Source organism: Diceros bicornis, chromosome 18, assembly GCF_020826845.1.
Source record: "Diceros bicornis minor isolate mBicDic1 chromosome 18, mDicBic1.mat.cur, whole genome shotgun sequence".
In the NCBI taxonomy this organism is placed as follows: Eukaryota; Metazoa; Chordata; class Mammalia; order Perissodactyla; family Rhinocerotidae; genus Diceros; species Diceros bicornis.
This window is the reverse complement of record NC_080757.1, coordinates 35,686,481-35,709,057: the sequence shown is the minus strand read 5'-3', so window position 1 is coordinate 35,709,057 and position 22,577 is coordinate 35,686,481. Positions and strand designations below refer to the sequence as shown.

General features: G+C 51.0%; 1 protein-coding gene across 1 annotated transcript in view; it reads left to right on the top strand.

Annotated features, from left to right (window-relative positions):
* ABCC3 (ATP binding cassette subfamily C member 3) overlaps window positions 1-22,577 on the top strand; it is a 49,355-nt gene that overhangs the window by 25,216 nt on the left and 1,562 nt on the right. The window contains 13 exon segments of the mRNA XM_058560676.1: window positions 5,818-5,985; window positions 6,309-6,501; window positions 7,752-7,863; window positions 8,060-8,207; window positions 8,308-8,515; window positions 8,782-9,092; window positions 12,056-12,255; window positions 12,405-12,531; window positions 13,593-13,694; window positions 16,695-16,841; window positions 17,014-17,172; window positions 17,771-17,937; window positions 20,856-21,050. Coding sequence (XP_058416659.1) covers window positions 5,818-5,985; window positions 6,309-6,501; window positions 7,752-7,863; window positions 8,060-8,207; window positions 8,308-8,515; window positions 8,782-9,092; window positions 12,056-12,255; window positions 12,405-12,531; window positions 13,593-13,694; window positions 16,695-16,841; window positions 17,014-17,172; window positions 17,771-17,937; window positions 20,856-21,050 — 2,237 coding nt within the window.

Genomic DNA, 22,577 nt, shown 5'->3' with positions numbered 1-22,577 from the left:
AGTGTCACTTTTGAGCTGAATCTTAACAGCTGAGGAAGAGGAGCTCAACATTCTTCTAGTCATTCACTCATTCATCAGATTTTATTACGTACCTACTATATGCCAGGCAATATTATACAGTAGTGAATACACCAGACCAAAATCTCTGCCTTCATATAGCTTACATTCTAGTGGGGGAAAGAGATGATAAGCAAGATAAATAAGTGAAATATATAATATTTAGCTAAATGCTAAGGGGAAAGAACAGAATGGGGAAGGGATATAGGAATATGTGCGGGCCATATTGGTAGGGTGGCTTCTCACTGGGAATCGGAGACCTGAGCAAAGCAAGGGAGTGGGCCAGGTCTGGGGACATGGAGCCCTGTTTGAGGGAAGGGCATTCAAGGCAGAGAGAACAGTAAATGCAAAGGCCCTGAGGTAGAAGTGTGATTAGGGCGTTCAAGGACCAGCAAGGAGGCCAGCATGACTGGAGTGGAGTGAGCAGGGGTGAGGAGGAGGAGATGAGGCCAGTGAGGCATCCAGGCAGCCAGGTTACATGGGGCCTTGCAGGACCCTATGATGACTATGGCTTTTACCAAGAGTGATGGAAAGCGTTTGAAGGTGTGAGCTGAGGAAGGGTGGCTAGACAGGCATTCCGGTGCAATTTGGTGTGACTGGAGGTTAGGGACAGGTGGGGAGGGTATGCAAGGCAGAGCCTCGAAGACCTTGGTTAAGATTTTGGCCTTTACCCTAAAAATTATGGGACATCAGTGAAAGTTTTTTAAATGAATTTATTTTTAATTGTTGTAAAATATACATAACATAAAATTTACCATCTTAACCATTTTTAAGTGTACAGGTCAGTAGTGTTAAGTACATTCACAAAACCAATCTCCAGAACTCTTTTCGTCTTGCAAAACTGAAACTCTACATCTATTAAAAAATAATTCCTGGGCTGGCCCCGCGGCTTAGCGGTTAAGTGCGCACGCTCCGCTACTGGCGGCCCAGGTTTGGATCCCGGGCGCGCACCTACGCACCGTTTCTCCGGCCATGCTGAGGCCGCGTCCCACACACAGCAACTAGAAGGATGTGCAGCTATGACACACAACTCTCTACTGGGGCTTTGGGGGGGGGAAAGGAGGAGGATTGGCAATAGATGTTAGCTCAGAGCCGGTCTTCCTCAGCAAAAAGAGGAGGATTAGCACGGATGTTAGCTCAGGGCTGATGTTCCTCACAAAAAAAAAAAAAAGAAAAAATAAATAATAATTCCCCATTCCCCTCTCCCCCCAGCCCCTGGCAACCACCATTCTACTTCCTATTTCTAAAAATTTGAGGGGCTGGCCTGGTGGTGTAAGCGGTTAAGTGTGCGCCCTCCACTGCAGCTGCCCCGGGGTTCGCCAGTTTGGATCCCGGGAGCGCACCGACGCACTGCTTGTCAAGCCATGCTGTGGCGGCGTCCCATATAAAGTGGAGGAAGATGGGCACGGATGTTAGCCCAGGGCGAGTCTTCCTCAGCAAAAAAAAAAAAAAAAGAGGAGGATTGGCAGATGTTAGCACGGCGCTGATCTCCTCACCAAAAAAAATAATAAAATTGATTATTCTAGGTACTTCATATAAGGAGAATCAGGCAGCATTGTCTTTTTGTGACTGGCTTATTTCACTTAGCATAATATCCTCCAGGTTCATCCAGGCTGTAGCATGTGTCAGAATGACTTTCCTCTTTTTTTTTCCTTTTTTGTGAGGAAGATCAGCCCTGAGCTAACATCCATGCCAATCTGCCTCTTTTTTTGCTGAGGAAGACCGGCTCTAAGCTAACATTGGTACCGATCTTCCTCCACTTTATATGGGACGCCGCCACAGCATGACCTGACAAGCAGTGCATCGGTGCGCACCCGGGATCTGAACCCGGGCTGGAAGCAGCAGAGCGCACACACTTAACCACTACACCACGGGGCCGGCCCCATCACTTTCCTCTTTAAGGCTGAATACTATTCCATTGTGTATATAGACCATATTTTGCTCATCCATTCACCTGTCAATGGACACTTGGGTTGCTTCCAGCTTTTGGTGATTGTGAAAAATGCTGCTTTGAACGTGGGTGTGCAAATATCTCTCAGAGTCCCTGCTTTCAATTCTTTTGAGTATATACTCAGAAATGGAATTGCTAGATCATATGGTAATTGTATTTTTTTTATTTTTTGAGGAACTGCCATACTGTTTTCCATAATGGCTGTACTATTTTACATTCCCACCAGCAATGCACCAGGGTTCCAACTTCTCCATGTCCTGGCCAACACTTGTTATTTTCTGTTTTTATTTTTGTTGTCATTCTAATGGATGTGAGGTGGTATTTCATTGGGGTTTTGGTTACATTTCCCTAATGATTAGTGATGTTGAGCACCTTTTCCTCTGCTTCTTGGCCATTTGTATATCTTCTTTGGAGAATTGTCTATTCAAGTCCTTTGCCCATTTTTTAATCAAGTTTTGTTTTGTTGTTGAGTTGTGGGAGTTCTTTATATATACTGGATATTAACTCGTCATCAGATATGTGAGTTGCAAATATTTTCCTCTATAGGTTGCCTTTTCGCTCTGTTCATTGTGTCCTTTGATGCACAGAAGTTTTTAATTTTGATGTGGTCTAATTTATCTATTTTTAATTTTGTTGCCTATGCTTTTGGTGTCATATCCAAGAAATCATTGCCATAAAACTTGCCCCTCTGTTTTCTTCTAAGAGTTTCTTCTTTTGTTTTTTTGTCGTCATTTGTTTTTATCCTAAAGATTTCAGTGAGTATTGCCTCAAAATGAAGACATTATCTTACATAATTATAGTGGGACTATCAAAATCAAGAAATTTCACATTGATACAATATTGTTATCTAATTCACTATCTGCATTCAAATGTCGTCAGGTGTCCCAGTAACATCTTTTTAAGCTATTTCCTTTCCTGGTCTAGGATCCAATTCAGGATCATGAGTTGCATTTAGTTGTCGTATTTCTTTATTCTCTATCAGTCTGGATAATTCCTCAGTCTTTGTCTTTCATGATCTTGACAATTTGAAGAGTATAGGCCAGTCATTTTCTAGAATGTCTCTCAATTTGAGCATGATTAGATTCAGATTACAGTCGTGCCTCGCATAACGATGTTTCTGTCAATGACAGACTGCACATATGACAGTGACCCCATAAGATTAGTACCATATAGCCCAGGTGTGTAATAGGCTACACCGTCTAGGTTTGTGTAAGTACTGTAGGTTCTAGGTTCTTCTGGCTGGGTCTAAGAATTAAATTGACATGAGATATAGAATAACAGGAGGAAAACAAAGAAAAGTTTAATAACATGTATACAAGGCAAAAACCCAGGAAAACTGAGTAACTCACCAAAATGGCTGAAGCCTTCACCTTAAATACCATCCTCAGCTAAAGACAAAAGATTTTGGGAGCGGGGAGAGTCAGGGACTTCAAAGGGAAGGAAGACAATTCACATGTAGGTGAAAAGGAGCAAACTTTGAAAAACGAGTTTTTTTGGCCACACAGAAACAGAAGAACACAGGGGGAGCCCAACAAACAGGCTTTTCTAGGTTCCTCCCTGTCTACCACCCAGTTCATGTTATGCTGAGGGGATAGCTGCTTCCTGAGACAGATTTTTTTTTAATCTGAATTCTTTTCAGCAGTTAAGGGAGAAGTAACAAGAAAAACTTTCTGAGTCTTTTGCTTCTTAAAAATAATCAGCCTATGGGCCGGCCCCGTGGCTTAGCGGTTAAGTGCGCGCGCTCTGCTACTGGCGGCCCGGGTTCGGATCACGGGCGCGCACCCACACACCGCTTCTCCGGCCATGCTGAGGCCGCATCCCACATACAGCAACTAGAAGGATGACATACAACTATCTACTGGGGCTTTGGGGGAAAAATTAAAAAATAAAAAATTATTTAAAAAAAATAAAATAAAATAATCAGCCTATGGGGCCGGCCTGGTGGTGTAGTGGTTAAGTTCACGCACTCCACTTCAGGGGCCTGGGGTTTGCAGGTTCAGATCCCAGACACAGACCTATGCACCACTCATCAAACCATCCTGTGATGGCATCCCACATAGAAAATAGAGGAGGATGGGTATGGATGTTAGTTCAGGGCCAATCTTCCTCACCAAAAGAAAAAAAAAATCAACCTAAAATAATCCTCATGTTAAAGAGACACATTTTGGGGTAGCAAATTTTGTTCCTCTTCAGTACACTCTATGATATTAGCACAACAACGAAATCACCTAACAATGCATTTCTCAAAACATGTCCCTGTCATTAAGTGCAGGGACACTTAATGATGCATGACTATATGCTTTTTTGGGAAACATACCAAAGAAATGATGTTGCGTCCTTCTTGGTGCATCATATCAGGAGGCACAAGATGTCAGTTCATGCCTTATTGACGCTGTTAACTTTGATCACTTGACTGAGGTGGTGTCTTTCATTGATGATTTTATTTCGTAACTTTCATTGATGCTTCTTGCCTGAGTCAGTGTTTACTATGACTTTTGCCAAACAGTGATTTCCTAACTCCATTCCTTGTATAGTCATTAGTTAGCATTCTACTCTAAGAGAGAGGTTCTCCCTCCTTCCCCATTTTTTACTTATTCATTAATTTCTTTATATCAATATGTACTCAAGGATTCTGATTTAATTCAATGGGTTATAATCCATTACCATCATTATTTGTCCTGATGCTCAACTAGTCAGTGAAGGGTTTTAAGCAGGGACAGGAATTGCATTTTGAAAACTCACTCTGGCTGCATTGTGGAGGGGCCTGCGGGCACAGGAACCAGTGAGGAGCCGCTCCTGGTGGTCTGGGGGAAGCGATGAGGGTTTGAGCCTGGCAGTGGGGATGGGAAACTTCTAGGTAGAAGTCCGAGGTTACAGGAACCCAGAGAAGACCTCCCTATCTACGACACAACTCCTTCTTCCCATCTCCCCTGGACCCGCACTGACTTTGCACACACAAACCTAATTTAGTGCCCAGCGCATAGTAGGCACTCAAGAAGGGCTGGTTGGTTAAATGCAGGCATACTCGCATGCCTCAGTCACTACAGCTGCACGTCTGCCCCCTGCTTCTCCCCAGCAGCTCCAGCTCCCACCTCACACTTGCTCTCCTCAAGGGTCAGTTTCTCAGGGTACCCCAAAGAACTGGGCCCTGTTCAGAGGGAATGAGGAAAGATGGTGGTAGGAAAGCAGGCTGTACCTCTGGGGTCTGCCCTCTGGGCCCAGCCCTGCCACTATGTGCCTCAGTTTACCCATCATGGGTTAAAGGAGAGATCTAACCTCCCGTTTGGCACCTGAACAATCTCAGGGTCTATGAATTCTGGGATAGATGCTGGGTTTCAGTCCTTGCTTCTGCCCTCAATAGTTCAGGACCTTGGACAAAGTCATTAACACCTTGGGCTCTAATTTCTTTGTCTAGAAAGTGGGGCTAATGATATCTCCCCAGAAGGACTGACACGAGGACCAAAGGAGATCATTGTTAAGAAAGTCTTCTGCAAACTGTGTGGGCGATGGGAGATTAAAAGGTCTATGAAGGACCTGCTGGGGATTTCTAGCCTCCCAGAGTGTGAAGGTGGCAGGCAGGGAACCCTGCTGGGCAGGGTGGTGGAGCAGAGGGAAGAGGATGTCCTTGTCCACTCTGGGAGGACTCAGAGCCCCTCCCTTTCCTCCGTGGCCTCAGAGCTTTGCAGGGCCGGGACCCGGCATATGACATGTGGATTCAGTGGTCTGCCTTGCTGAATGACAGTGGACAGGGCGCTGTCTCCCTTGTGCCTGTCTGAGTCCCTAACACTTCCCCTCCCTCCTCCATCCAGGGCATTAACCTGTCTGGGGGCCAGCGGCAGCGGGTCAGTATGGCCCGAGCTGTTTACAGTGCTGCCGACATTTTTTTGCTGGATGACCCACTGTCAGCCGTGGACTCCCATGTGGCCAAGCACATCTTTGACCAAGTCATCGGGCCAGAAGGTGTGCTGGCAGGCAAGGTGAGGCCTGCAGGAGGCTAAGGGGGCGAAGGTGACATCTAGGACCCTGGGAGAGAACTGGTGGGAGGCCAAGGGATTTGGGTGAGATCTGGAGGTATGGGAGGCCTGAGAAGCAGGAGAGTGGGTTGCGTGGGAGGGGAAACCCAGGAAAGGACACACCGCAGAGGCACCAAGCCGGCTGCCGAAAGCATGGGGTGAGCCACTGATGTGCCTGTCTGTGCACCCCGGCACACGGGCGCCTCTCACTCCGTGGCCCTGAGCCTGTGCGGCGGGTGGGGCGTGCTGAGGGCGGTGTGAGTGACAGCCTGCTGTCTTCTCCCCAGACACGGGTGCTGGTGACGCACAGCATCAGCTTCCTGCCCCAGACAGACTTCATCATCGTGCTGGCTGACGGGCGGGTGTCTGAGGTGGGCACCTACACAGCCCTGCTGCAGCGCAACGACTCCTTTGCCAACTTCCTCCGGAACTACGCACCTGATGAGGACGAGGAGCACCTGGAGGAGGACGGCAGGGCCGGTAGGCGCCCTCCCTGGCCCTCCGTATTCCCGTGCCCTCCCAGTGTCTCCTCTGTCTCGGGGTCTCTGAATGTCTCTGGACAGGCCCAGTGTTGTACGAGGGAGGTTCTGGAAACTTGGACCATCTGTGTGATAGTCAGACACCACCAAGAGGGAAAGTGAACTGGATGCAGTCAGGTCCCTCCTCCTCCTCTTCCCTAACTGGGTGACCTGGGATCCACAGCTCAGGTCTCAGAGCCTCGATTTTCCCCAGTCTCAAAAGGGCTTACGGACCCAGCTTGTATGGCAAGGCTGTTTCAGATAAATTGCAAATATGTGAGTGCTGGGAAAAGTCATTTATTGATCAACAAATATTTATTGAGCAATTACTATATCCAGGCATTGAGAGCAGCAAACAATTAGAAAAATCCCTGTCCTCATGGAGCGTATTGAAGCCCCTGGGCTCACGGGATCCCGCCTTGTGGTCCAGTCCTGGCTCCCCATCCCCAAACTCTGGGCTGGCTCACAGCCCTTCTCCATGGTGTTCTTGCTATATATACAGCTAACATGTCTTGAGCGTTGACTAAGTGCCATGCCCCTCGCTAAGCACTTGACACACATTCTTTGCTTCAGTCCTCATAATGACAATGACATGATGAAGTAGGTACTATTCTCGTCTCCGTTTTACATGTCTGCCTAAAGTCATGCAGTGAGGAAGTGAGATTTAAGGTCAGCCAGTCTGACTCCAGAGCCCTAGCTCCTAACGTTTATGTTTGAGTCCCCTTCCTCATAGTCCCCGATGGGAAGTGTTTCTTCTTGTCTAACCTAAGTCTTGCTGCCCTTTTTTTGTGTGTGAGGAAGACTGGCCCTGAGCTAACATCTGTTGCCAATCCTCCTCTTTTTGCTGAGGAAGATTGGCCCTGAGCTAACATCCGTGCCCATCTTCCTCCATTTTTTATGTGGGATGCTGCCACAGCATGGCTTGATAAGTGGTGCATATGTCCACACCCAGGATCGAACCCGTGAACCCGGGCCGCCGAAGCAGAGCGCACAAACTTAACCACTATGCCACCGGGCTGGCCCCTGCCCTTGTTTCTTTTCTAACACAAAACCGTCATTCATTTTTGTTGTTGTTCTTGCTGTCCTTCCAAACCTCTCATCTTCTCTCATGCTTGTCCATTCCGGCCTCGTCATTGGAGGGGGGATTCGGCGATACTAGGGGCTTGCAGGGAGCTGGCTGACCTCTGTCTCCTTCCTCTCACCCCGCTGCAGCCTTGGAGATTGTAGACGATGAGGAAGTGCTGCCGATTGAAGACACGCTCAGCAGTCACACAGACTTGGAGAATGAGCCAGTCATGTATGAGGTCCAGAAGCAGTTTATGAGGTGAGCTCCTGAGTGCTCTCAGCCCCCTGGGAGGCTGCATCAGGGCTCCCCAAGGTCTGCCTTGGGGTGCAGGTGGGCATATTCCCTGACACTCACACCCTGGGCCTCCGGCTGCAGCCTGAACCCTCCTCCTGGGGCTCTGTCCTGTGAGTGTGGTAGAGGCTTCCTCTCTGGGCCTGACCAGCTTTCTCTACAGACAGCTGAGTGCCATGTCCTCAGAAGGCGAGGGCCAGGGTCGGCCTGTGCCCCGGAGACGTGTGGGTCCAGCAGAAAAAGTTGTGCAGGCAGCAGAGGCGAAAGCGAGCGGGGCATTGGTCCAGGAGGAGAAGATGGAGACAGGCACCGTGAGTAGGGTGGACCAGGAGGGCTGGAGAGGGTGGGCAGGCCCCCAGCAGTCCCGGGCCTCACAGGAGTCCTCTGTCCCCGACCCCCATGGCTGTGCAGGTGAAGCTGAGTGTATTCTGGGATTATGCCAAGGCCATGGGGCTCTGCACAACACTGGTCGTCTGTCTGCTGTACGCTGGTCAGAGTGCAGCTTCCATTGGGGCCAACGTGTGGCTCAGTGCCTGGACCAACGAGGCTATGGTGGAGGGTCGACAGAACAACACCTCCCTGAGGCTGGGTGTCTATGCCGCCTTGGGAATTCTGCAAGGTGAGCCTACAGAGATACCTGGAAGGGGCTCCAACAGCCCCTTCCTCACCTCTGGGCTCCTGGGTCCCCCAGCCATGCCCTCGCCTCTGAGTCTCCCTCCACCATCATAGCCATTGCCCCGCCCCAATGCCTCCTTAACCCACCCTAGCGGTCCCCTGCCTCTGAGCCCACCTAGCCCACCCTGGCTATCCCCTATCTCAGAACCTGCCCCTGCCTGCCCGCCACCTGGCCCAGGTGAGTGAAAGTCCCTCTGCCTCCTCCAACAGGGCTCCTGGTGCTGCTGGCAGCCGTCACAATGGTGGTGGGCAGCGTCCAAGCCGGGCGCTTGCTTCACCAGGCGCTGCTACACAACAAGATGCGCTCGCCACAGTCCTTCTTCGACACGACGCCCTCAGGCCGTATCCTCAACCGCTTCTCCAAAGACATCTACGTCATTGACGAGGCTCTGTCCCCCACCATCCTCATGCTGCTGGGTTCCTTCTTCAACTCCCTCTCCATCCTCGTGGTCGTCATGACCAGCACACCGCTCTTCGCTGTGGTCATCCTGCCCCTAGCGGTCCTCTACATCTTGGTGCAGGTGCGCTGCCAGCGGGTGGGCTTGGCTCTCGCGTGGGCGGGGACCCGGGGTGGGATGTGAGGAGGCTGGACTTCAGTGTCACAGCTGGATTTGCTCAGGGACAGTAGACGTCAATTACTTAGCTCTTTGAAACTCCTTTTTCCTCACCTGTAAAATAGAGAGACTCATGGAACCTACCTCATAGGGTTGTTGTTGGATAAAATGAAATCATTGCAAATTGTGGCTGGCCCTGGAACTCCGTATGCTGGCTGGGTTTTTTTTTGTTTTTTTGTTTTTTATTTTTTTATTGATGTTTTAATAGTTTATAACATTGTGAAATTTTGGGTTGTACATTTTTGTTTGTCCATCACCATATATATGTCTCCCTTCACCCCTTGTGCCCACCCCCCACCCCCATTGCCCCTGGTAACCACAATACAGTTTCCTCTGTCCATGTGTTGGTTTATAGTCCACATATGAGTGAGATCATACAGTGTTTGTCTTTCTCTTTTTGGCTTATTTCACTTAACGTAATACGCTCCAGGCCCATCCATGTTGTTCAAGCAAATGGGACAATTTTTGTCTGTTTTTATGGCTGAGTAGTATATATATACCACATCTCCTTGATCCAATCATCAGTTGAGGGACACTTAGGTTGCTTCTGCTTCTTGGCTATAGTGAATAATGCTGCAATGAACATAGGGGTGCATAAGCCTCTTTGGATTGTTGATTTCAGGTTCGTTGGATAGATTCCCAGTAATGGAATAGCTGGATCATAGAGGATCTCTATTTTCAGTTCTTTGAGGAATCTTCATACCGTTTTCCATAGAGGCTGCACCAGTTTGCATTCCCACCAGCTGTGTATGGGGGTTCCTGTTTCTCCACATCCTCTCCAACATTTGTTGTTTTTTTTCTTGGTGATTATAGCCATTCTAACGGGCATGAGGTGATATCTTAGTGTTGTTTTGATTTGCATTTCCCTGATGATTAGTGATGTTGAACATCTTTTCATGTGCCTATTAGCCATCTGTATATCTTCTTTGGAGAAGTGTCTGTTCATTTCCTCTGCCCATTTTTTGATTGGGTTGTTTGTTTTTTTGTTGTTCAATTGTGTGAGTTCTTTATATATTATGGAGATCAACCCCTTGTCAGATATATGTTTTGCAAATATTCTCTCCTTATGCTCGCTGTTTTTTAATAAAATATTAACAGTTTGAGCCACATTATCCTTCCCTTCTTTTTATACCTGTCTAAACATATATGTGGGGCTGGCCCCGTGGCTTAGCGGTTAAGTGAGCGTGCTCCGCTACTGGCGGCCCGGGTTCAGATCCCAGGCACGCACCGACGCACCACTTCTCTGGCCATGCTGAAGCCGCGTCCCACATGCAGCAACTAGAAGGATGTGCAACTATGACATACAACTATCTACTGGGGCTTTGGGGGGGAAAAAAAAAGGAGGAGGATTGGCAATAGATGTTAGCTCAGAGCTGGTCTCCTTAGCAGAAAGAGGAGGATTAGCATGGATGTTAGCTCAGGGCTGATCTTCCTCACAAAAACTAAATAAATAAATAAACATATATATGTACGCAGGTTTTCATTGCCATTTGCGTGGAGTATCTTTTTCCATCCCTTCACTTTCAGTTTGTGAGTGTCTTTAGGTCTGAAGTGTGTCTCTTGTATGCAGCATATATATGGGTCTTGTTTTTTTATCCAGTCAGCCACCCTATGCCTTTTAATTGGAGCATTTAGTCCATTGACGTTTAAAGTAGCTATTGATAAGTATGTACTTACTGCCATTTTTTAACTTTTTTTTTTTTCTCAGTGTTTTAGTAGTCCTTCTCTGTTCCTTTCTTCTTCTATACAGAATTGATGGTCACTTTAGTTTGACCTCTGTCTGAAAGCTGTACTCTTAACTCCCCTCCTCCCTCCTTTTATGTTTTTGATATTATATCTAACCTCTTTTTTGTGTATTTGTATCCATTACATTCTAATCATGGAAATAGATAATTTTTCCTATTTGTGGTCTTCTCTCTTTTCCCCTTAAATCAGTCCCTTTAACATTTCTTGTAGCACTGGTTTCTTGGTGACAAACTCCTTTAATTTTTGCTTATCTGGGAAAATTTTGATCTCTCCTTCCATTTTGAATGATAACCTTGCTGGGTAGAGTATTCTTGGCTGTAAGTTTTTTCCTTTTAGCACTTTAAATATATCACGCCATTCTCTTCTAGCCTTGTACGCAGGCTTTAACATGAATGAGTTGATAACATTCAGGTACAGCTAACTGTAAAAGGCATTTGCGTTGCTGAGCCCGTCTTGCCAGGATAAATCAACTGATGCAGGTCGTCCACAAGGTGGCCAGAAGCTCAGCCCCTGTGGGCAGAGACCGTGGTCTGGGCTGTGCTCTGTGCTGGGACAGGGGACTCCCAGATACGTAACCTGTATGGCCCTGGCCATCTCGGGGCCCACAGGGCAGAAGATGGAAGCTGTAGGCAGAACCACGTTTTTGTGGAGCTGAACTGAGGGTGGGGTGGGGAGAGGCTCTTGAAGAAAAAGAATACAAAATGATCTTATTTTTGCAAATTTTGCAAAATTTTGACTGTGTGAGAACATGGCTAGGGCCCCTAGGTGGAGCTAGGCTTATTCACTGACTTAGGAGCCAGGCAAGATCAGTGCTGTAGTCCAGGCCCCCACAGAGGGTGAGGGGGTCAGGGGCTGAGAGGGAATCAGGAAAGGCTTCATGGAGGAAGTGGCCTGGAAGACGGAGCAGAGATGAGCAGAGAGAATGGGAGAGAATGAGATCATGGAGCCACATCGGGACCCTAAGTCTTGTGTCCTTGGAGGTAGGGGGAGGGAGCAAGGTCTTATGGGGGAGTGGGGCTGTCTGGGAGGAGGCCTGGAGGGAAATGGACGGGTTCAGAGGGCATGCAGGACTGAGTCAGGCTTCCATAGTTCTGACCCCAAGCTCTTTCTCCATCCTCCGTCAGCGCTTCTATGCAGCCACATCACGGCAACTGAAGCGTCTGGAATCGGTCAGTCGCTCACCCATTTACTCCCACTTTTCGGAGACGGTAACTGGCACCAGCGTCATCCGGGCCTACGGCCGCAGCCAGGACTTCCAGGCCATCAATGACGCTAAGGTGGACAAGAACCAGAGGAGTTGCTACGTGGACATTGCCTCCAACCGGTCAGAAACCTGCCCCCCTTACCCCCTGCTCCTCCAGGAGTTCCTACCAGAGTCTCTGTGGTTCTGGGTCCTAGCCCCTCCTTCCCCTTAAACAGAAAAGTGTCCCCTCCCTGCACCTGCCCCACTTCCCCCTTGTCTGATCCCCACAGGTGGCTGGGGATCCACGTGGAGTTCACGGGGAACTGTATTGTGCTCTTTGCTGCACTCTTTGCTGTGATTGGGAGAAGCAGCCTGAGTCCGGGGCTGGTGGGCCTTTCTGTGTCCTATGCCCTACAGGTACGCAGGGCTCCGGGCCCCAGGGCAGGGCCACTACTGGGGCGGAGGACACACAGGTGTCACAGACATCACGTGAGCACCTCACTCTGCCCAGTGTGGGGACCAGCCACAGATGCTACCCACCAGGACTGTGAGCTCCCAGTCCAGCATGGAGAGACACTCCCCCCCGCGGGGAATTATAATGCAGGGTGGGCAGGTCTTTGTGGGGGGAGGAACAAAATGTTGTAAGAACCCGGAGGAGATTCTCTACCTTGGGGTGTTGGAGAAATGATCTTGGAGCTTGGCCCCAAAAGACAAACTGAACTTGTCCTGCCTGTGCACAAGATCTAAAAGGTCCACCTGACAGAGGTCGGGGCAGGGAATACCCCTCCTTTCACATGCCGGTGGAGAAAGTACATGGAGAAGGTGGCCGGAGCCTGGGCTAGAGGTGGGGCAGGTCATGCTGATAGCAGCCTGTGTCGTCAAAGGGGGAAATAATTGCCAATGGAACCTGTGTGAATCAGATCACATTTTTGATGCCTCACATGGCTCAAGTCTTGAATGCTTTGGTAAACAAAGGACAATCCAGACAGACCATTCATCTCAAACTTGAACGTGCATCTGTATCACACGGAGAGCTTGTTGACATGGAGATTCTGACACAGTAGGCCTAGAATGGGGCTCAGGATTCTGCACGTCTGTCAAGACTCCTTGGTCTACAAAGTGTGGCCCAGGGACAAGTCACATCAACATCGTCTGGAAGCTTGTTAGACAGGCAGAATCTCAGGTCCTACCACAGACCTGTGAAGCAGAAGCTGCATTTTAACAAGATTCTCTGGAGGTCTTTCTTATACATATTAAAGTTGGAGAATCACTGGGCTAGGTGGCCATTGGTTAAGTGTGCATTGCCACTGCCTAAGGTGCAGTTGTGATTAGAGCCCCAGGTGGCACCCCTATGGACTTGCCTAGGCCCACCAGGGTCGTAGATGGGATAGGAGCATAATCAAAGAGTCCAAACTCCTCCCAAAGCTGTTGCAGAGGGAGGGAGATCAGCCTACCCATGACCCAGTCTCTTTGGCCAGGTGACATTTGTTCTGAACTGGATGATACGAATGATGTCAGCCTTGGAGTCTAATATTGTGGCCGTGGAGAGAGTCAAGGAGTACTCCAAGACGGAGACGGAGGTGCGTACTGGGATGAGCCTGGGGCAGGAGGAGTCTGGAATAGCTGGGGAAGGGTGCTTGGTGGCCCGCCATCCCTATAGCCCAAAGCCAGCTGTTCCGGTGGCTCTTCCCTCATTCATTCAACCTTTACTGAGCATCAGCCAGAGGTTCCGTGCTAGAAAGTGTAGAGGATTCAGAGTTGAGCAAGGCAGGGTCTGCCCTCGAGCAGATTCTGAGTTAGTGGGAGAGGTAAGACACTGCAGGGCTCTACGGTGGATGACAAGAGCTCTGGGTGGTGCACCCAAAGAGGGCAGATAAGGGGGGACATTCAGCTCAGGTGAGCAGGGCAGGTAAGCGTTTTAGCCACAGACATCGGACTGGACGAAGGAGGAGCGGTGGGGCAGCATGCCCTTGTTGGGGAGAGGGAGTTGTCCTCTGCTGAGGGCTGCAGACTTTTCTCTACCCACTCCCTCCTGTGGTTGCACCCCAGGCTTCTTCATGTCCCGAAGCTGCAGCCTCTCTGAGATCTCAATGTCAAGCTTCCCACTTTTAGACCACCCTTCCCATCCCTCCCAGTTCGCGTGTCCTGAGCTCTCTATTGTCACAGTACTTTGTCCTCATTGGGATCCCCAGTCCCGTGACCTGCCTTTATTCCCCGTCCATTAGCTTATCTAGCCTGGATTCTATGTTCCAGCAATGCCAGCACTCAACTCCCCCGCCCTTCTCTCTCTCAGTTGTACTCACCTACAAAACCCCACCCGAGCTGAGCCCATCTGTCTACCTTCCACATGCCAGCACTGAGCAGCTGAAATGTTGCTGGAGAACATCACTGCTTCTACTGCCAGTTTACAACCACACCATTGCTGGGTATTCCTGCTTTGCTTCCCCAAGAAGCATGTGTTCCCACTTTCCGAAAGATCTGTTTTGAACATTCTTTCCTCAAGCCCCCCATCTCCTTCTCCCCTGTGCTCAGCCATCGGCCTCCCTGACAGGTCAATGAGAAAATAGGTAATAAGATGTGAACTCCCTTGACCTTCCTGTCTCCCACCTTTCAAAGCTGCTGTGGCCCTTTCACCTTCTTTCTTTCTCTTATAACAGGAAGTGTCCCTCCTTGTTTCAAAGTCCACTCCCTCTGTTTCTTTGCACAGCCACTGAAGGACTTCACTTCCTCCATTACACCCCGTATCTCCTACATCATCCAATTATACGCTCTATCTCCTACATCGTCTGTCTTGCTCCCTTTGTTGGATGATTCCCATCCACGTGCAAAAATATGCCATCATATCTTCCATTTAGACACACAAACCAACCCGCCTTTTCCCCTACATCCTACTGCCCCATTTCTCTGCTCTCCTTTGTCGTGCAGCTTATTTTAAAATGTGGTCCACATGTGCTCTCCCCACTTCCTCGTCACCCTTGAACCCATCCGCCTCCTGCAGCCTGGTGTCTGGCCCCATCGCCCCACTGCAGCCGCTCACCAGGGACCTCCTTGGTTCCAAACCTAGGGGACACATTTCTGTTCTTTTCTAATTCAACCTCTCAGTGACATTCAGATGAAAAGACCCCTCTCTTCTTCTTGGAAGGCCCTCCCTCATGGCCTCTGTGACTCGAGCCCTGGCCCTGTCAGTCTCCAGTGAGCCCCCATCCCACCTGTTCCTCCCAGCCTGGCCTCTCCTGGGCCTGTGACCTCCACCACCCCTGCCTTCCCCAGGCATCCCCCCCCACCCCCCCACCCCACACTCTCTGGGACCTTCAAATTCTGCCTCTTGATGTCTGGTATTCCCATTTTCCCATGTCTATACACATGATCCTGTCTCCATAGCCTAAAAAATTCTGCCCCCAACCCTGCTGCCCATTCTTTGACACCTCCTCCTCCTCAAGAGCCATCTGTACTGGCTGCTTTGCTTTCTGGCCACTGATTGGCTGGCTTCCCCCGTCTTGAAGCAGGGCTGGCTTCATGGGTGTGGGACCTGTGCAGGGACACGCGTCTCCATGCTTAGAAGGGCCTCACGCGTGGTTTAATGCTCTGCTGTCGCCACCTGGACGTTCTTCATTATTTTTCAACAAGGGGCCCCCTGTTTTCATTTTGCACTGTGCCTCCCCAAATTATGTAGTTGGTCCTGTCTCGAAGCCACCATATCTTATGTCCAACTTATTTTGACAACCTTCTAACTAGCCTCCCTGTTTCCACCCTCCCCTCTCCCTTCCCTTCACAGGAGCCAGAGGGATCCTTTAAAAACACATCAAATTACGTCATCCCTCTGTGCATTGCCTTCTAATGGCTCTGCATCTTACTCAGAGTAAAAGCCGTAGTCCTTAAAATTGCCTGCAAGGCCCCATGTGAGGGGGCCACCAACTACTTCTCCCCTTTGTCACTGTGCCCCAGAACACACCTGGACGCATTTGTACTTGCTGTTCTCTCTGCCTGGCATGCCTTTCCCCCAGATATCTACTTGGCTTGTTCCCTCACCTCCCTCAGGTCTTTATTTAAATATCACCTCCTCCAGGAAGCCTTCCCTGATCACCCTGTACAGAACAGCAATACCAAGCCCTTCTTGGCACTCATTACCTTCTTACATTATATGGATGTGCTTATTTGTTGATTGTATGCCCCCCATACTAGAATGTAAGCCTCACGGGGGGGGGTGCAGGGACTTTGTCTTGTTCACCACTGTGACCCCAGTACCTGTCATGGAGTAGCCACTCAATAATAATGAGCGGTGAAAGGGGGAGCTAGGGCAGGCAGGGAGGGGCAGCTCAGGAGCCTGGGGCACAAGGAGAGAGTAGGAGAGGGCGGGATGGGGAGGTTCTGGAGCAGTTCTGTGGGGAATACAGTCAGAGGGAAAAGATTCCTTGAACCACAAGGTTGGGCCAGAGGGACACCAGGGACTCTCCCCCAGGGACCAAGGCCGGTGAGGACGGAGGGGGCCTTGGGAGGGAGGGAGCGAGACTGGAAAGTGGGAGGGGGCCGGCTGGGGAAGAGTGCCACGCTGATGCAGAGCGGTCTTCCCCTCACGCCAGGCCCCTTGGGTGGTGGAAGGCAGCCGCCCTCCCGCGGGCTGGCCCTCGCAGGGCGACGTGGAGTTCCGGAATTACTCTGTGCGCTACCGGCCGGGCCTGGAGCTGGTGCTGAAAGACCTGAGTCTGCGCGTGCGCGGTGGCGAGAAGGTGCGCGTGGGGTGGGTTTGCGCCGGGGAAAGCTGGACTTGCGGAGAGCCTGGATCTGTGGGAGGGCAGGTGCTTCAGCCCACACCTCTGCTCGGCCGCCCTAGGGGAGTCCTGGAGATGCCCCCACTGATCCCTCAGACTACCCCTGACAGCCCTTCCGTACCTCCTCCAGGTGGGGATCGTGGGCCGCACTGGGGCTGGCAAATCGTCCATGACCCTCTGCCTCTTCCGCGTCCTGGAGGCCGCAGAGGGTGAAATCTGCATCGACGGCCTCAACGTGAGAGACATCGGACTCCATGACCTGCGTTCTCGGCTGACCATCATCCCCCAGGTACCAGCCTGACGACCACACTGACCAGTGACTCTGGGGAGCAGGCTGCACCTCTGTTCTGTGGCTTGAGGTCCAAAACTGGGACCTCTGTCTGGGAGGCTGGAGAGCCGACCAGCAGGAGCAGAGCCCCAGAGTCGCCGCCTATCATGGATCTGGAAGGGTCAGACGCACCCTGGCCCAATTGGACCCTGCCCTCCTACCTCCTGGGCCAGCAAATGGGACCAGGACCACAGGACCGCTCAAATACCCCATCCCCTGAAACATGCTCTCCTGGTCTCCTTGTTTCACAGCTCAGAGTTACATTTCACTTTTTCTGGCTCCTCTGGGGCATTTTTTTCTGCTGACTGGACACTTTGGAGTCAGGTTAGGGCTCAAGTCTCTGCTTTAGCGGAGGGCTCTGTGTGGCAAGGCTGAGGTTATCACTTACCCGCAGGCATTTTTGTATCTCCTTGGCCATTGCCTCCCTCCTGGAGGGCTGGGGACAGAGTGGGAATGCTGCCACCTCAATCCCTCTCTTTATCCCTGGCCCTGGCCCTGGGGCCCATGGCTCCTTATGGGGCCTGAGCTGCCCCGCTCTGAGGCATCGTTGTGTCCCCAGGACCCCATCCTGTTCTCGGGGACCCTGCGTATGAACCTGGACCCCTCCAGCAGTTACTCGGAGGAAGACATATGGCGAGCCTTGGAGCTGTCCCACCTGCACTCGTTTGTGAGCTCCCAGCCGGCAGGCCTGGACTTCGAGTGCTCTGAGGGCGGGGAGAACCTCAGGTAACAGCTGGGAGTGGGTCAGAAACAGCACAAACATGTGGATGAGGAGAACAGATTGGCGGTTACCAGAGGGGAAGGGGATCGGGGGAGGGCAAAAGGGGTAAAGGAGCACATATGTATGGTGACTGATAAAAACTAGACTATTGGGGGTGAGCACAATGCAGTCTATACAGAAACTGACATACAATAATGTACACCTGAAATTTACACAAGGTTATAAAGCAATATGACTTCAATAAAATGATTTTAAAAAAAGAAAGAGGGAAATAAAGAAACAGCACTCTGTGGAGCCAGAGGATCTAACATCAAATGACACAGAGTCCACCCCAGCCCCCTCCTGCCCTCTCCTCTCCAGCCCCCTCCCACCCTCTCCTCTCCAGCCCCCTCCTGCCTTCCCCGCTCCAGTGCCCTCCCGCCCCCTCCTCTCCAGCCCACCCTCCTGCCCTCTCCTCTCCAGCCCCCTCCTGCCCTCTCCTCTCCAGCCCCCTCCCACCCTCTCCTCTCCATTGCCCTCCTGCCCTCTCCTCTCCAGTGACCTCCTGCCCTCCCCTCTCCAGCCCTCTCCAGCCTCCTCCTGCCCTCTCCTCTCCCATCTCAGCCTGCGTAAACTTAGGGGGCCTTGTTTTGTATCGAGCATATTCTGTGTGCCAGGCACATCGCACTACCACACAAGCCCCAGAGGTGGTCCATGGTCCCACTTCACAGATGAGGAAACTGAGGCAGGGCCAAAGTCACATAGCTGGAAGGAGGCATGCCTGGGATTTGAACCAGGTCTGGGAGATTCTAGAGCCCTATTCAGTCCTGTCTTGTGAGGTTCTGTGCTTGGCCTGAGGAGGGGGGTGTGGACTCAACCTGCAGAGCAGGTGAGAGGAAATCCACAGTGCTTTAGGGAAATCATAGATATTTTCCAAGATGGACGCAGTCTCGTCTGTGGTTTAGGAGAGGACAGAGTGAGCTCTCCAGGCCCTTCTTTGCTTTGTTATAGCCCCAGATTTTATATCCCCAGCCACTGGGCTGTGCATCAGGGAGGGCCAGAAGTCACTTTTCACTGAGTCTGAAGGGTTGAGATTCCTGTGCCTGTGTTAGCTGTGTGATTTTGGGCACGTCACTTAACCTCTCTGTGCCTCCTTTTCCTTCACTCTAAAATGGGGATAATAATACCCATACCTCTTGGCACCATGCTGCCCAATAAAAATATGTGAGCCACATATGTGTAATTAAAATTTTTTCTAGTAGCCACCTTAAAAAAAGCAAAAAGAAATGAGTAAAATAAATTTTCATCATGTATTTTATTTAGCCTCATCTATCGAAAATATTATCATTTCAACATGTAATTGATATAAAAGTTATTAGGGATACTTTGCATCTTTTCATGGTAAGTTTGAAGTCCCATGTGTATTTTTACATTTACAGCACATCCCAATTCAGACTAGCCACACTGCAAGTGCTCAGTAGCCACATGTGGCCGGGGGCTACCTTGGAACAGAGCGGTCTTAGGGTCACTGTGATGTGATGTGTGATGTGTGTGATGAGATGGAAAGCACGTCACCTGAAAAGTCTCCTGAGAAATATAGCTATTCTTATTCTGCTCTCTTTGAGTCTATACCCATGGACTCTCTCCAGACCTCAACAACAAAAACAAAAACCTTTACATTTGCTCAGCACTGTAAGTGTTCAAAGCACTTTGGCGTCCACTATCTTGTTTCATCTTGACTGCAGTCCCATGGGCCCGAAATGAGGCTCTGAAGTATACATTTGCCCAAAGCTGCTCAGCTAGCGAGGGGAGGGGCAGGGACTCAGGGAAGTGGGGACTTTTGCCCCAAACCTTTCCTGGCTGCATCATAGCCACCAGTGGGACGCCCCCACCTCCCCAGGCAGCCCCAAAAGACTGAATGTGCATTTTAACTGGATTTCACTTACACATCCGCGTTGGGGTGGCTGGTGGACAAGCATAGGCTTCCAGACCCTGCATCCCATAGCTGTTTTTTGGTCCATTCTTCTCTCCCTGCTCCTCCCCCAGAGCACCTCCTCCAGCCCCACATACACCAGGATCTGAGACAAAAATCGGCTCCCTCCTCCCTCACTGAGCTTGTAGCCACTTTAAGTATAACCTGTATCCTGTGCCAGTCCCACGGTAAATCAGCCCTGAGTTCTATCTGGTGGCTCATTCTACTGCCAAAACCTTCATTAGTTGCGGGAATGGGCCAGGGAGAGAGCCCGGCCTTGACCCGCGCTGTGGTGACTCACCCCTTTGGGAAGGGCTGAGGTATTTGGCCTTGGCTGTGGGGGTGCAGCAGCCTCTGTGGTTGGGAACACAGCCTCACTTTGTTCCCTAGCTCTGGCTTCCAAGGCGAGAGGTTGAAGGTATGCATCCCGCCCCTCCTCTACTTCCCTACTGACCAGACACGAGGGAGTCCCCAGGTCCTCTCCTACCCTACCCCTTCCTTATTCTCAAAACAGAGCCCTGGCCTGTATTCCCTATGGGGGTGGGAGATGACCATCTGATATTAGGCTCAGCAAGATGGCATAATGTGTGCAAATATCCAGGAAGAGCCTTTTAATTGTGTTCTTACTAAGGTGTAAATGACTGATCGAGTGAAGCAGAGAAACATCATGACACTAGTTGAGGAGTGAGGACAAGGAAGAAAGTATAGAAGGAGGAGGCCGGGGGTGCCAGAGACAGACTGAGGATTTCACAATGTTTTTGAGCACTAGCTCCACCCACAGGCCCCTCATTCTCCCTGTGGTGTCCAGACCTCGATGTTCCAGGAGGACCTGGCTGAGGCAGAAATGGAAGAGGTTAGACAGAAAGCCAGTCCTGGGCCATTGGGGTGGAGCGGAGACAGACAGTTTGGGGAGTGAGGCTGGAGGCAGGTTAAGGGCGCCCAGCTGGAGATGCCTGCCTTCCCCATTCCCAGCGTGGGCCAGCGGCAGCTCGTGTGCCTGGCCCGAGCCCTGCTCCGCAAGAGCCGCATCCTGGTTTTAGACGAGGCCACGGCCGCCGTCGACCTGGAGACTGACGACCTCATCCAGGCCACCATCCGCACCCAGTTTGAGGCATGCACGGTGCTGACCATCGCACACCGGCTCAACACCATCATGGACTACGACAGGTGGGGCACCAGAACCCAGCAGGGAGGGGCCTGGTGGGGTTGCCTGGGCCATCGGGAAGGGGCAGGCAGATTAAAGTTATGTGGACATGGGAGAGCTCGTGGGATTGTCTAGGTTGTGGGGGGCAGAGCAAGGCTTCCCAAGTTATGGATAAGGGGCAGAACAGAGTGGGGTTGTGGGGGCATGGGGGCACAGTGAGGTTTTCTGAGACACAGGGGGCACTTTGGGGGTACCAACGTGTGGGGACGGGGCACACTGGGGCTCTGGTGAATTGTGCACAGGCTGCCTCCCTCCAGCCTCCTATTAATGCTCTGAGATTAGGGGAACTGAGTCCTTCATGCCAAATCCCATTAATCCCTGAGGACCCATTTACAGAATGCCTGCATGGCCTTCACCTCATTTGCGCCTCCCTCCCACCCCATGAGGTGGGTGTGCAGATGAGGCAGCCCCTGAGGGAAGGTGCGTAACGCTAGGGTCCCTGCCTTGGTGGGCTGGACCCTGACAGCACCCCAAGGGGCAGATGCCCTGTGGTCGGAGAGCAGAGGGCCGAGTCCCAGGCCCCACTCAGCTGCTGACTGCTGTGTGACCTTGGGCAGTTCACAAAATCATGACTCACTCAGGGTTGTTGTAAGGAGTCAATGAAATAAAGCCTTGAAAGTGCAGGCTGTCCTGGGAGATGTTAGTTTCCTCCCCAGCCCCTGACTGTAATTCTCCCTAGCCCCAGTCCCTCACAGGATTAGAGGAGGGGTCTTGACCTCGGAATCTTATTCCTTCCTTGGGGAGGTAGGCCACTCAGCCAAAAGCAAAAATTGTGACCTAGTCCCTCATTGTGCCCAGTGTCAAGGTATGGTGCAGGAGGGCAAGGGGGGTGCTGTGTGACTCAGAGGCCTCACGGAAGTGAGCTGGCCCTCCCCTTGCAGACACGGGAGCTCAGAGTGAGGAAGAGGAGGCAGGAAGCTGCAACCAACCTATGTTGAAGGAATGTGGTGGAGTACATCAACAGGCCTCCGTTCACAAAACAAACACCCACAGGGCGTGTGTCTGTTGGCACAAACACCCACAGAGTGGGGCAGACCTTGTCCCTCTCTCAGGAGTGTCCCCACACATCCCCCAGAGGCTTGGGAACCAAGCTGAGCATCCCTGATGCTACCCTCTATCTGTTGTATCCCTACCCCACCCCACTCCCTTCCAGGACCCACTGGGAAAAGGGAAGGTGGCAGGAAGTGCTGGGCCCTGCGTCCAGACAAAGGACAGAGATGGCTAAGAGGATCTGTTCCCAGGCCTAACTAAACATGATTTTCACCAGCAGCCCTGAGGGTAGAAGGTTCAAACCGACTTTGGGGGTTGGGAATTCATTCATTCTAGTGGGGCAGGCAGAAATTAAATAATCATGCTACTGAACGGGCAATTAGAGCCTGCGGGAAGGAAGCAGGGGTCCATGTGTGCAGGCAGAGGAAGCCAGTGCACACAGGGCAGCTAGGACACTTTCTCTCCTAAGGAAGGAGTACCAGCCTGGCCCTAGGATGAGT